Source organism: Cenococcum geophilum, assembly GCF_001692895.1.
Source record: "Cenococcum geophilum 1.58 unplaced genomic scaffold K441scaffold_84, whole genome shotgun sequence".
Taxonomy (NCBI): Eukaryota; Fungi; Ascomycota; class Dothideomycetes; order Gloniales; family Gloniaceae; genus Cenococcum; species Cenococcum geophilum.
Genome location: NW_027137642.1, coordinates 380,464 through 393,688, shown reverse-complemented (window position 1 = coordinate 393,688; position 13,225 = coordinate 380,464). Strand labels below are relative to the sequence as shown.

The 13,225-nt window shown below is 46.8% G+C and overlaps 5 protein-coding genes across 5 annotated transcripts; 3 read left to right on the top strand and 2 right to left on the bottom strand.

The window, feature by feature from the left end:
- Positions 1 to 743: 743 nt before the first annotated feature.
- On the top strand, positions 744 to 2,964 carry K441DRAFT_670584 (ethanolaminephosphotransferase 1). Its single transcript, XM_067650301.1, has 7 exons — positions 744 to 891; positions 983 to 1,092; positions 1,155 to 1,280; positions 1,354 to 1,397; positions 1,458 to 1,535; positions 1,594 to 1,775; positions 1,855 to 2,964. Exons 1-7 carry the CDS (start codon positions 879 to 881, stop codon positions 2,586 to 2,588), a joined length of 1,287 nt encoding a protein of 428 aa, XP_067497092.1. The 5' UTR covers positions 744 to 878; the 3' UTR covers positions 2,589 to 2,964.
- A 364-nt stretch (positions 2,965 to 3,328) lies between these two features.
- Positions 3,329 to 4,683, top strand: K441DRAFT_593718 (uncharacterized protein; the record flags this gene model as incomplete). The annotated part of the gene is made up of 3 exons (XM_067644924.1): positions 3,329 to 3,415; positions 3,467 to 4,307; positions 4,379 to 4,683. 3 exons carry the CDS (start codon positions 3,329 to 3,331, stop codon positions 4,681 to 4,683), a joined length of 1,233 nt encoding a protein of 410 aa, XP_067497091.1.
- A 110-nt stretch (positions 4,684 to 4,793) lies between these two features.
- Positions 4,794 to 6,133, bottom strand: K441DRAFT_622779 (uncharacterized protein). Its single transcript, XM_067646019.1, has 2 exons — positions 5,852 to 6,133; positions 4,794 to 5,767 (listed from the first exon to the last, which is right to left on the bottom strand). Exons 1-2 carry the CDS (start codon positions 6,093 to 6,095, stop codon positions 4,944 to 4,946), a joined length of 1,068 nt encoding a protein of 355 aa, XP_067497090.1. The 5' UTR covers positions 6,096 to 6,133; the 3' UTR covers positions 4,794 to 4,943.
- Positions 6,134 to 8,221: 2,088 nt separating this feature from the next.
- K441DRAFT_352594 (uncharacterized protein) lies at positions 8,222 to 8,817 on the top strand. Its single transcript, XM_067641320.1, has one exon. It carries the CDS (start codon positions 8,254 to 8,256, stop codon positions 8,662 to 8,664), a length of 411 nt encoding a protein of 136 aa, XP_067497089.1. The 5' UTR covers positions 8,222 to 8,253; the 3' UTR covers positions 8,665 to 8,817.
- Positions 8,818 to 10,082: 1,265 nt separating this feature from the next.
- K441DRAFT_682521 (uncharacterized protein) lies at positions 10,083 to 10,733 on the bottom strand (the record flags this gene model as incomplete). The annotated part of the gene is made up of 4 exons (XM_067651586.1): positions 10,083 to 10,407; positions 10,541 to 10,563; positions 10,607 to 10,619; positions 10,678 to 10,733. 4 exons carry the CDS (start codon positions 10,731 to 10,733, stop codon positions 10,083 to 10,085), a joined length of 417 nt encoding a protein of 138 aa, XP_067497088.1.
- Between the last annotated feature and the right edge of the window lie 2,492 nt (positions 10,734 to 13,225).

Here is a 13,225-nt window from a genome sequence, read left to right as displayed (position 1 = left end):
CACCCACGCAAGGATCACGTCCTTTTGCTAAACGAAGTTCAGCCGATTATGATACACGCTCCTTTGGCCATGAGGATTCGAGAGATTTTATTAGTGACATGCTTCGAGGTCTGAAGGCTCTCATCTCACTCACTCATCCTGTCTCCAAATAAGCGAGAGCCGAAATAAGTAAAGTAGCTTAAACATGTGATTCCATTCTAACTCATTTTATAATGGATTCTTTAGGAGTTCCGGCTTGTCCACATGCGTTCCCGTTCTTGCGCCATCTCATAGGCCACTTTTTCTCTTCAATGCAAGACGTAGTCGAAAAACACTAGCTTATATTTGGACTTGGCTGTGAAACTTGACCAAGATAAGTGCTAAGAGACATATCGGATAGGACGGAAAGTTCACTATGGAGTCAGGAGTAAATGCTTGATTGATTATGCTATGGAAATGCATGCGTGTGTTCGAAAATGAGTGGATCGAGAGCGGCAGACAAGGCTTCCCACACTCTTCTGTACGACTATCAGCCATTTAAGGCCGCTTTGTAAGGTAAGAAAAATATGGAGGCCGAATGATTATGATGATTGAGATCGAATATGGAAGTGATGATGGAGAATGGACATCTCGATATATATGTACTTTTCATCTGCCGATCGATTGGTGCCGAAGATTGCTGGTCCCTGGGTTTGCGACGGGGGTCGATCTCCAATAATCGCCGAGGCCCTGGCCAAACTGACGTGCCGATTGACCACGAAAGTTGGCACTCCAAAGACGCCATCACTGTGTGTTTGCGGCATGGCATTATAGCATCATCAACTTGGACCTACCTACTCCTACTGTTCTTGGTTTTCGTCTCGCCTATGTCTTTACCTTTACCTGCGACCCATACAACCATGCCGGGCAGCAGTAAGTTCAGATCCAAGATCAAGCGCGCATTTCAAGCCTTTCACGGAAAGGAGACAATAGGTGTTTACTAACGCTAAATGGGATGCTATAGAGACCGCGGCGCATGAATGTGTCTCAGACGAGGCTCTCTCTCACCTGAAAACCTACAAGTACTCCAGCGTGGACAAGTCGCTAATATCGCGATACATCCTAAAGCACTACGTACGGACTATACTGCATAGCCTCGATTATGTCAATACCGTCCCTAACATTGGTGTGCATAGTGGAATGGATTTGTCGAACTACTTCCGTTATGGCTCGCGCCGAATATGGTCACACTGCTTGGCTTCCTCTTCATTCTTGGGAATGTGGCTTTACTAGAGATTTTTGTGCCGGATTTGGTCGGACCCGTATGTGTCGTCTTGAAGAGTTGTTCACATACTTGATGCTTGGCTAAGCTGACGGTATACGATTGAGCGATAGGGTCCGTCGTGGCTGTACTATAGTTTTGCATTCGGACTGTGGATGTAAGCTCTAGCGTTCCCTGTCTGATTGGCCTAGGACCGTGCTAATATATGGCTACTTAGGTATTCAACAATGGATAATGTCGATGGCAAACAAGCGCGGAGAACTGGCACATCAAGCGGATTGGGGGAGCTTTTTGAGTAAGCCAAAGCCCCGCGCCCAAGAAATTATATTTCCCTTCAAGCTGATGACATAAAGCCACGGTATCGACTCCCTTAATTGTACCCTCGGCAGTCTTCTCGAGACGGCAGCTATGGGATATGGCCCTACGCGGACTGGCGCTTTTACGGCATTAATACCGTGTCTCCCCATGGTCTTCTCCACTTGGGAGACATACCATACCCATACACTCTATCTAGGATATTTCAATGGGCCAACTGGTAAGCAGAACGCACATGATCTCTACCATACCTTAGCTTTTTTGGCAGCGAAGGAGCTTTCACACTAACACACCGACAGAGGGTCTTATCCTTGCTTGTACCATCATGCTCCTCTCCGGGTACTACGGACCGGCCATTTGGTCCACTCCCCTAGTCACCCACTTTCCGTCTTTTGAAACATACTTGGGCGATACCACGTTCCGGGACCTCTGGGTACCGATTCTTATAATCAGCTTCCTCGTCGCGCACCTTCCAGCTTGTGTCGTCAACGTAGCTCGCGCCCGACGTGCCCATAATTTGCCTCTAGCACCACTTTTTCTCGAATGGACGCCGATGGTCATCTTTGTGGTCGCCACCACTGCGTGGCTGGGATCTCCCTACTCCAATCTTCTCAAAAGTAACCACCTGGTCCTTTTCTGCTTAACCATGTCCCTCGTATTCGGACGTATGACAACAAAAATCATTCTCGCCCATCTCACCCGTCAACCATTCCCTTACTGGACGGTCATGTTAGCACCCCTCATCGGCGGAGCCGTTCTTGTAAACCATCCCTACGTTCCATTGCCTGGTAAAACCTGGGGTCCAGTATCTGCAGAAGTTGAGATGTGGTACTTGCGCGGATATTTTGTCTTCGCTGCTATTGTGTACGCAAATTGGGCTGTACTCGTCATCAGCAGTATTTGCAGATATTTGGGGATCAATTGCTTGACGATTCCCTCAAAGCCACCTGCGTCGGAAAAATTTGGTAATAGTAGAGTCAAGGCAAACGGCGTTTCAAACGGACTGCCTATATCAAAGGGTCGAAAAGACTAAGGTCCGGGGTTGCTGTAATCTTCGCCAGAACGCACTGCGTAAGATGCACATCTACAGGAACCGTGCCCTAGGATATAGAGGTATGACATGCACCCAAGATCCAGCAACTAACAATTTTGGTGTATTCGTTCTGAGGCGGACTGGCTCCGCTCTGTGGTTGGCTAGACGGCAAATGCTCTGCTCTTGATAAAACATTTTAAGTCAAGAAGACATGGATTAGAGGATTGTCTTCTTGAGCATTTGTATCGGCGTTCGCATTATGCATTTTTCTGCGTTGCTTTTGCGTTAGCATGGTTTTACTTCTCAATATATAGACTCGTGATTATCAAATGAAAAGAGAACAAACGCCTACGTATACATACAGATTGCTCGTCGTTTCAAGTATGCATCCCAAGGGCGTCGCAAAATTTTTTTTTTTGAGCTGTGAGACTGTGTCCAGGCAGTAACATACACAGCCTTCTGCGGCTGGCGCCAAATTACGAATACAGCCGTCGGTGGCTATGCAAAGCCAGCGACACTTGCACACAGCTCGCTTTGGAATAGCACTTGTGGTAGCGCTACGAACGCCTCTATTCCTCAGCGGACACCTTACGACTCGAATCTCACAGCCTTGTCGGTATGGCCTTACCGTAGTCTCAGCTCTGGAGGCTGAAGACAGGTATCATGCAGATAAGAGTCTTGCGTCGCCTCTGTGATTCTCGCGCTGTAAACCTCCAAACATCAGCCCTGGCCGAGTCATCATGGTGCTGAAATGCAAGAATATCCACTCCAACTGCTCTGCGAAAGACAACGTCGTTAGCGCAAATCCAGATATCGCCGGAATAGGTGTAAGATCTGCCTAATGTGAGAAATGGCTCATGGTAGTAACACTTCTACAGGTCATCATTTCGTTCCTAGTCACAACATGTCTCGCATCTTTCCTAGCATTTGTTGTTATGTTTCTAGAGAGATATAACGCTATTCGCAGGTTTGTCCGGAAGAGCCGCAAGATGCCACCCAAAGATTATGCTAGGGAGCTGTGTACCTGGCGTACTCACATGTTCTGGTTCGAAATCCTGAGCAAGAACTTGTTGGCCTTTAGCGATACTCAGCTTCTGACAGGCCTGGCTGTTCAGTTCACCGCTCTACTCAAGCATTGCGAACTGTCCATCTACCATTTTCAAATCGTTGTCGAGTTGGCGTTCCTGACTACTGTCACCCATCTCCTGACCCTTGTTGCGCTGAGGAATTATTTTGTTAAGAACAGATGGACTTCCCTACCGCGCATTATCTTAATGCTTGCCAATCTGGGGCTTCTTGCTTATACGTCATACATAGCCTACTCCTACGGTCTCGCCGGTCTCCATGCATCTTCCAGTCTGGCTTGTTTCTACCAAGGTGACAGACCACATTTCAAGGCCGCATTTGCTGGTAGATGGGGAGCCCTTCTTATCGGAGCTATTGGAGGACATGCCTCAGTAATGGTAGCCATGTATTTCCTGGAAAATAAACGCGAAGGTAGTTGGTTGGTTTGGTGGGGTGCTATTCGAAATTGGATTATCGCACCAATCTACGCGATCTACGGTCTGGTATTTGGAGGCAGAGCACTTAGCGGGACACAAGCATTGGGAACCCCGTCGGTGACTATTAGCGGGAGCGAGAAAGAATGGGGGTTCGGCCAGTTTTTGCCCATGCTACTCTTAGCTCTTCCTTTGCTTGCTGGATGGGAGAGTTTTCGGGGTAAGGTTCACCCCGAAGGATTTGAACATTTAAGAATTTCCTCAACAGTCATCTCTCTAACGACACTACAGAAGAGTACGAAAAATACCACAAAAAAGCCAATCGTGATCGCAAGTATTCCTTACCATCCCGCAATAGTCACAGAAATGTCTATGAAATGAAGGGTAACTTTTCTCATATAAATCCGGTCGTCCAGCATGCCTCAATTGATAATTCGATCCTAGAAGGAGTGATCGAGAATAATAACCCGAGCCCCAGTCAAAGGCTCAGATCCAGTCCTTTTCCCAGTCCCGGACTAAGTCCGAGTCCCCGTCCTAGTCCTCAACTTCGTCCAGGCCCCAGTCCAATTCCCAGCCCGAAGCCTCCAACAACTTGAGCAATTTTATTTTCGGACATCCCTTAGAGCAATCTCATTCAAGCTTTTAATGCTCCACAAATCGCAGCAAATTTTCAAATATTTAGAATTTTGTCTACAAAACCTTCCACCTTCCAATATTATAGGCTGCTTTTGGGTTATGTCAAGAAAAATCCGTGTAAGGGAGGAAAGCCTTGCGCATCTATGAGCTTTTTTCCTTTGCGTCTCCAGTCGTTCGAATTCCTTCATGTCACAGGTCTCTCGCAGCTAAAAGCCTGTCATTATTTCCGGCCACCTTTCCAACTCCAATCACGTTGTGCTGCGTGCATCAGCACAACGAAGCTCTGTCCTTCGGGTGATCCTGTTGTAAACGGCGTTCTATCTCCCCACCACAGCGGATTAATCGCAGGTGCTACAATTCCCGTTGTATTGTTGATGCAATTATCCACAACCTGAACCTTCTTATTCGCCCAGTCCGTGTACTTCGTGCCGAACGTCCATGGAGCAAGGACAGCCATGCGATACAAGGTCGCAGTCAGCATCGCAGTTCCAGATATTTCGCCAAACCAGGTCGTATCATTAAGATAATTCCGCAACAAGCCACTGGAGTCGGTGTCGAGTTTTATCGCCCCATCAATGATAGCCTTGATGTCAGCTATCAATGCGTTCTGCTCATTCTTAGTTGCTTCAGCAAACGGAGACTTCATCATGGTCGCTAGCACCCTCGCCATCCCTGCGGCCGCCCAACCGTTTCCAGTACTCCAAAGCCCAAGATCCTGACTACTGGGGCCAATAATATGATGCCATGGTCCTAGGTCGGTCGATAGCACATTACGATACAGTAAACACTGTTGGGCTGCCTGCTTGAGGAGATCTACATCTGCCGTGGCAACAGCGTAGTAAGCTAGGAATGGCGGCGCCATATACACGAAGTCGGCCCAAAGCTCGGCGTATGCTTCGCGTTGGCTAATGGCACCGTTAGGCCAGCGTGGGACGTCGTTAATGAGATGCGCTTCTTGTCGCTCCGCTGCTGCCGTGTATTCGGGATACGTTTGGCCAATCAAGAGAGCTGCAACGCCAACAGATGCGGGATCACCTGATGCGCCTTTTAGGAGAGTCAGCGTCGTTACCGTTAGGTGGATGAAGATTTTACTGTTTCTCTGGCAGGGGTGTAGGAGATGTTACTCACCATCGCCATCAACCAGCGTCACATTATCCGTGCGAATATGTGGTTTCACATAGCTCAACGCCTCAACCTTGTTAATGTCGAGCTTCAGGATCTTGCCGTTTGGAAATGGGTTGGCGCCGAAAACCGAGTACTCTGGATTCTGCCATTCCATCAACGCTTCGGTTACGGTGCCATATTCCCAGCTGTGTGTCGCAAGGGTAATGGCCTGCGAAAGGACTTTGGCAACAATAGAGGCCGCGACCATTTTGTTCACGTACTTCAATTGATAGAGTTAGATGAATTGCCCTAGGCTGCACTTAAGAGGCGGCCATTGCCAGGCTTGTTCGGTGTATTTATACTTTTGGTTTCTTCACGCACGCGACGGTGTGAATTCAAAGCTCTAGTTAATTTTAGTACCTACGTACTAGCTAGATGCCCACATCGCGCGCATCCCTTCGTGTAGCAAGATTTCTTGCACTTTTCGTATATGCAAGCCTCTCAAGCCAATCTAGAGGCTCTATACTGTATATGACTTGGTGTTCAAGCCTCTGGTCAGTGCGATTGCTCGGCGGCAGGGGTGCTGGCGCCTCATTAACGCTTAAATATTGCGGTAAACAGCAGCAACGTAGCTAGAAAGCCTGTATATAGAATATTTGGTAGTATAGTTAATTAAAAAGCTTTAATATTATCGCCCTCTATTTAATCATTAAATCCTCTGTAAAATATCATCCTTATGCCGTCTCTAAAGCCTCTAAAGCCTCTAAAAGTATCTAAAGCCTAGTAATCTTATCTATAATCCTTCTAAGCGACGCAATATATACAGCCTCTAGAGGCTTTAGTGGCTCTAGTAGCTGTATAGCAGGTAGTGCTAAAGTAAGCGTATTAAGGAAGCCTGGGTAAAGGGCCAGGAACGTTAACCCATAACGTTATCCCTTGCAACGTTGATTCGTGTCCTACTCTTATCGATAGGCTCCGGCCAATTAGATCGTTAGGATCTTAGATGATGAGGGATATGAAGCTCTGACAAAGGGCTTGAAGGCAGCTGCCAAGGCTCCGGAGATGGTTCTTTTGCTACGAGTTGGAGGAACGACGTATTTGGTAGGTTAGACGATATATTAGAATCAAGAAAGGCACGATTAGAAGGCATAGTGGTTAATTTATCTGCTCAGCTTTCTAATTCTGGTGCTCCGCACGGACCACCTGCAGTAGGACACCAACGTTGCAAGGGATATATCACGACTTTCTGCTCAGCTTCCTCGAAAATATATATTTAATGACCTTTTACAGTAGCCTTTTAAAGCATCCTTCCATTAGGTCGATTTTCGCGTTTTTGGTGATAGGGTCTACCAAAACACTACTAACTTGCCTAACCAAGGAGTGCTAGCTGAAGCAGGACGCTAAATACGCCCCAATCAAAAATCGCATTTTGCCACACGAAGGGATAACGTGAGATCGGGAAGGTGATCTGCTGTACTAAACACGTCGCTCATGGGGTGTGCAGTACAGGGCCCAGGCTTATTTATCAATGTCTCTTTTCGGTGCTTTTTGGGGCTATTTTTGGAATAGTAGTCTACTGTAGCCTTAGGGGCCATTCGGTTGCAACTTTAGAATCAATCCGGAGACTCTAGAATAGAGCCGATCTGAAGCTCAAATCTGATTCTGATGCAATCGTTCGGTAGAACTAACGACTTCTAATCAGAAGCTCCTTCAGATCGGCAACCGCGTCAAATTTGCAAGCTAAACCGTATACAGTAGTTAAAATGAGGTTCTTAGTGTCAGATTAAAAAGGAGCTCCAAGCTCCTGGTTTAGAAATTAGATTAATCTGGAGCTCCTATATACACGCCCGATTATTAACTTTTAGTAATATGGCGACTCTACCCACCCTAGTCGCGATACTGCTATCGCAACTTCATGCCCTCTATAATGTCATAATCTTAACTTTTTGTGCGTAGAAAACGTCGACTGAGTGGTGGGCGCCGATTGAGGATCTGGAGGAGTAGAAGACTCTATTACTACACTATATACCAAAGTCGCGATAGGGGTGGTAGCAGAGGTGATTGCTTGAACCACTCGGACCTTACCAAAATTAATCACTCTTTGTGCGACGTTAAATTCTAATAAGAGCCTCATCAAGAGCCTTACCGAATGATTAACTTAATTATAGATTTAATTAAGCCATGGTAGTAGACGCCACTAATTACAAACTAGTCAGCCCTAAAAGGTGCACAGATCAAGAAGATTCTGACCTAGAGGTGATTGCAATTTGTTATGCACTATTTTACGCTCTCTATACGAGAGGGGCTTGAATAATTTTCCAATAAACATAATATAAGTTCGTTAAGGCTTCTTTATGCTTACGCCAAGATTTATTTCACCTAACGAAGTACAGCTCCCGTTTCAAGCGATCCAACCCGGGGCTCTGATGAAAGTGCTGTGCTCGCACTTTCTCCAGACCCTCCTTCTCTTTGCCCATCTCCCAACATGCTTGAAATACCTACGCCGCAAAACGGCCAAGCAGAAAATTCGGGCGAACTTGGCGAGGCAGAGTCGAAAATTTTGCTCTATTCTACCAGACACACCTATTATCAAAATAGTCTCTCCATCTGACTGCACAGATCCTTTTCCATTCTTGGAGCTTCCAAGAGAGATACACGATCTGATATACGGGATGCTAATCGGACCCGATGCTGGCATTGAAAATGTCTCTGGGCACAGTTCCCTTCTAGATATTGGCTATGATATACCAAGAGCGCTTCTCCACGCCAACCGCCAGTTTCACTACGAATTCAGCGGGGAGATGGGTCGGCAGATTACGTATCCTTTGAAGCTATGAGCGGTCAACCAGAAAATTTCATCTGAAGACGTAGTCGCCCCCACACATGCCCTAATATGTGCTCAAGAGGAGTAGGAACCAGATACACTACTCCATACATAGCTTCCGCCCTATCTTCTCGACTCGATGCTAAAGCGCAAAACCCTAGGCTACTTTCAAGGTAAAGGGGAGGGGTGGCCGCTGCCTATACTTATCGACTTCCCGGAGCGGGTCATGAGATGAGGTATCTCGGAGTATCTCGCCGAGCTACTTCCGTCGCTAAGCCGTCTGGAGTCCGTAAAGATTGACTTCGATATCGATGATTCAATGAATATGGAGTGGGCTCTTGACAATACTTTGCCATTAAGACGTATACGCCAACTGGAGGAGATGGGGTTGACTAGGACGAGCGTGGATATGCGGCTTTATGGGATTGCGCGCTTGAGAAATGGAAGGACAGGGTGCTGGTTGGCAAGAAATTTGGTCGCGATAGGCAGGGCGGGTTTGTTGAACTACACTCAGGCGGATTTCGGAAGCACGGTTCCTTACGGAGGTCTAAAAACAGATAAGCGCAACCAAGTTGTTCCTTTCCACCGCTCATTTTAAAGATATCTTAGAAGAGTCCGTCGGGTGCGGCCTCAAATTGAGCAGGAGAACAGCGTGCTTCGGCGCTATAACAGGGACATTGGCAGTACATAGTAAGCCTCTGGTCTTTAATTGAGGAGCTGGATGAGAGTGCAAATTCATTTCAATCTTAGTAATTAGTGATCCACAATAATTTCATAGACACTGCATGAAAATCAGTCATGCTACAACATAAGTAATGCTAAGAGTAGAGGCTGGGGATTTGTGCACACTAGGCCTTCAGGCAAACACGATAAGTGGAGCTCCAGACTACAGCCTCAAATTCTTCTTCCTTTCCTCATCGCCATGCATCTGTCTTGCGCTGTGCTTTATCTTTGTTTTTACGTTCTGAGCAGTCCTCGCTGCCTAAAAACATCTCCTTCCGCCGATACCCTGTCATGCCTTCCGGCCCACTGTTACAAGCATATCCATTAATATCATAACCTCATGATTAATCTCTTCTCCCACCTTCAACTACATTTCCGCCTAATTTCTCTTCGTCCCCATCATTTCCTTCCTCGTCAACGCAGTGACTCATCATGTCCATCCCATGAAAATGTTATCCGTCGGCTTGAGTAAGTCGTTTGTGGCACCCAGATGAAACGCATCCACAACATTCAAGTCATGCTCCTGGAAGATCTTATCAAGACGTGTGAATGCACTAAATTAGCAATTCCTCTGATTCATCCCCTCGTCCTACATTACAGAGCCAAATAAGAAATTGTCTCATCTATATTCCAACCTCATGGTTTCTTTCACACTGATCGAATTTGCCTCTAGCAAATACCGCGTCGCGCCCCTACTCGTCGCCTCATTCAGTGTTTTACCATAAGGCTACCCATATCCAGTTCATCCCACTGTAGATAGCCCCCCGGTTTCAGCATCTTAATCGCATTAGCAGCTAGCGGGGTCGGGTTATTGTTCTTGATTACAGCGGTGAAGGCGCGCACGTGGACGACATCGAAGACACCTACCAGCTCGGCGGGAATATCACTGAGTCCACTAAGCGCTTCCATAGTCACGGTCTCGGAGAGGCGTCCCCGCGCGGGGAAGTAGGTAGTAGATATATCGGGGCCAAAGAGGTGGACATGAGGCCGGAGGGAGCCGGGGAGCCCATGGGCCACTTCGATGAGCCAGCAACTGGAGAGATTAGAGTGTGCAGTGTTATCATAGACATGTTTAGAATATGCTTAGAGTGTAAAGAACGACTCTGAAATTCTTGATCAAAGAGACAAAGCCAGCATCGCAATTTATGCAACACTGAAAAACATACTCATTCGTGTTATTTTTCACACTCTATTCTGAGGGATTCTAAGAGCAGATCGAACGGTTTACATACCCACTTCCAGCGCCTATATCAGCAATCTTTCAAGCGGGAGACAATCATCGGGCAAAAGCAAGTATGCACACCTCATCGAGTCTTTGAATCCGCTGTTTAAAATGTAGGACTTTTCAGTGCTTGCCATTGTACAGCATCCTGGCGCATCCCGTGGTTAGCGTGTTTTGTCAACTTTCCCCTAAACAGCAAAAATACCAAAATTTCCCCTACCAAAAGGCCGTGCGGAAGTGGCTACACTAACCACGGGAATTAGATGCTGTAAATATTCCCTAAGGCAATGGCCAACAACCTTTCTGCTAAGAAATGGTTGTTCTTGGCGTGATCCGGCCTGGGTCCTTGTCAGCGTGCACGAGCCAGTTCCGATCAATGCTCTGGACCCTTGAATTAAAGTATACTTTTCAAGAAAAAACTATCGTTTTTTTATATCCAGACCTGGCCTTCTTGAATCCGTCCCGTTTCGCACGGGCCAAAATCTTAATTACGGTACGAACTATACCCTCAGTAAGTTCGTGGTCCAATCCTTCTCCTCCAGCCACCCCCGTGCAGTAACCGCAAAGTGCTAGTAGGTTGTATACACCTATTAACTGACCACGAAGGTGCACCACCTCACTGTGTTGGAATCCAATCTCTAGCTAGTTTTGGCAACGTTTCTGCCAACCACAGCGCAAATCTCGGCGTTAAGGCCAAAATACGGATATGGCATTGCTCGGGATAGGCGTCGTGGAGAGCACCTTTGGTTTGCGCGTGGTGTCCTTCATCTCCGGCTCAAGGCATCTATGGTAATTTGCAAGATGACGAGCCTTCAACACTCCTCAACGGTATTTCATGTTCGTGATAGCCCCCTTCTTCATAGCTGTGTCGTTTTTCGCTTGCAAAATGCATCGGTTTCGAGAATATGCATTCTTTGTAGTAATATCTATACTTGTCCCTATCTTAGTCCTTGCCCACCACACCACGAGGACATCCCAAAACCTCCACTCTAAAATCTTCATCATTGGCCTCTCAAAGACGGGTACAACCTCTCTCGGCGACGCCTTCTCCATCCTTGGCTACAAACGGCTGGGATGGAAAGAAATACGGAGCAGAGAGCTGGTGCACACATGGTACAACAAGGACCTGGGGCCTCTCATAGAGCAGACCCGCTACTATGACGTCCTCGAAGACCTGCCCTGGTCTTGTGTCTAACAGGAAATGGCGAGCTTCTACCCCGACGCCAAATTCATCTTGAGCCCGCGCCATGACGAGTAGGCCTGGCTAAAGAGCATGCGCCGCCATGTCGGCAGAGGGAAATGGATTGGGTACAAGTATTTCTATGGCGCAGACGATGTGGACGGCAACGAAGCAACTGTGCTGGCTAGCTATCGCAACTACACTGCGGCAGTACGTGAGATTTTCCAGTCACAGCCGCAGCGATTGCTAGAGCTGAATATCGACGACGGCAATGCGAATTGGGGCATTCCGTGCGCGTTCGTAGGATGTCGGAATAGGCTGGTACTGCAGGTTGAATTTCCCAGGAGCAATACGGCCGTGAGCTGGGAGACGATCGGTGGGCTGCCATCTTTGTGAGGGCTTGGCATACAATTCTGGCTCGCACGGAGGAACTCTGCGTATTTGGGCGTGTAAGGTAGGGTCGGCGAGTCTGAGAAGAGCTTTGGGCATGTGTTGGGACGTCATCTCCGTGTGTGGTCAAGCGTGGATTGAGTTGATCTAGAGGTCGAAGACACGGTGGAAGTCCAGAAGCCGTTGACTTTATGTGTCTTTTTTGCTCTTCTGCGTCTTAATTACTGCAGCGAGAAAGAATTTTCTAGCACATATTTCGTCTCCTACTTCACTAGTAAAAGATCTACTCAGAACCCAGTTTATAGATTAGCAACAGAGGGATGCTCACATATTCAGAAACGCTCAAACTTTTCCCATGCCTAACAGTTATGTTGGATGAAAATGGCACAAGGCAATGATAAATGGCACGTGATGCTGCGGTTTTCGGGCTGTACCGAGCTGGTTCATTCCTCTGTATCTCAAGGGGGGAAGCTTGGCCTAAATTTGTGGCTGCCAAGAATACACTATATACAATTGGGAAGTCACGTGTAAAAGAACCACAAAGCATCTGGTCTTTCGAGCGGCAGTCCACACAAGCACCTCCTCTCACTGCCGTGCTACCGTTTGTCTTGATGCAAAAAGATTTCCGCGAATTTTCCATAGCATTCGCTTGTGAAACAAATTCAAATCGCATCGCTGTCGGGGTTTGAAATGGGGAAAAGAGTTATGTCATAAATCAGACCCTCCGTGGATCGTTAGTGCGGTGCACGGGCGTACTGCTCCTTATTAATCAACGAAATTTGTGGTCACGATTTTAGGGTAATTAACCACTAGATTTTTAAATCACTGCTAAACTTTACTATCTTTCTATCGTCTAATTACTTAAAAAACTTAATATATTATGCCTATTGTAGTTAGGCTATAACTTATAAAAGGATTTAAAATTTTTAAATTTTTAAATTTTTATTAAAATAACGCCTATAAGCTCTTAGACGTTCTATTTTAGAATTTCAAAGATATAAGCGATTTTCCAGCGTGCCTGCTCTGTAACTAAGCACGAGCTGATCTAACTGAGTTTGG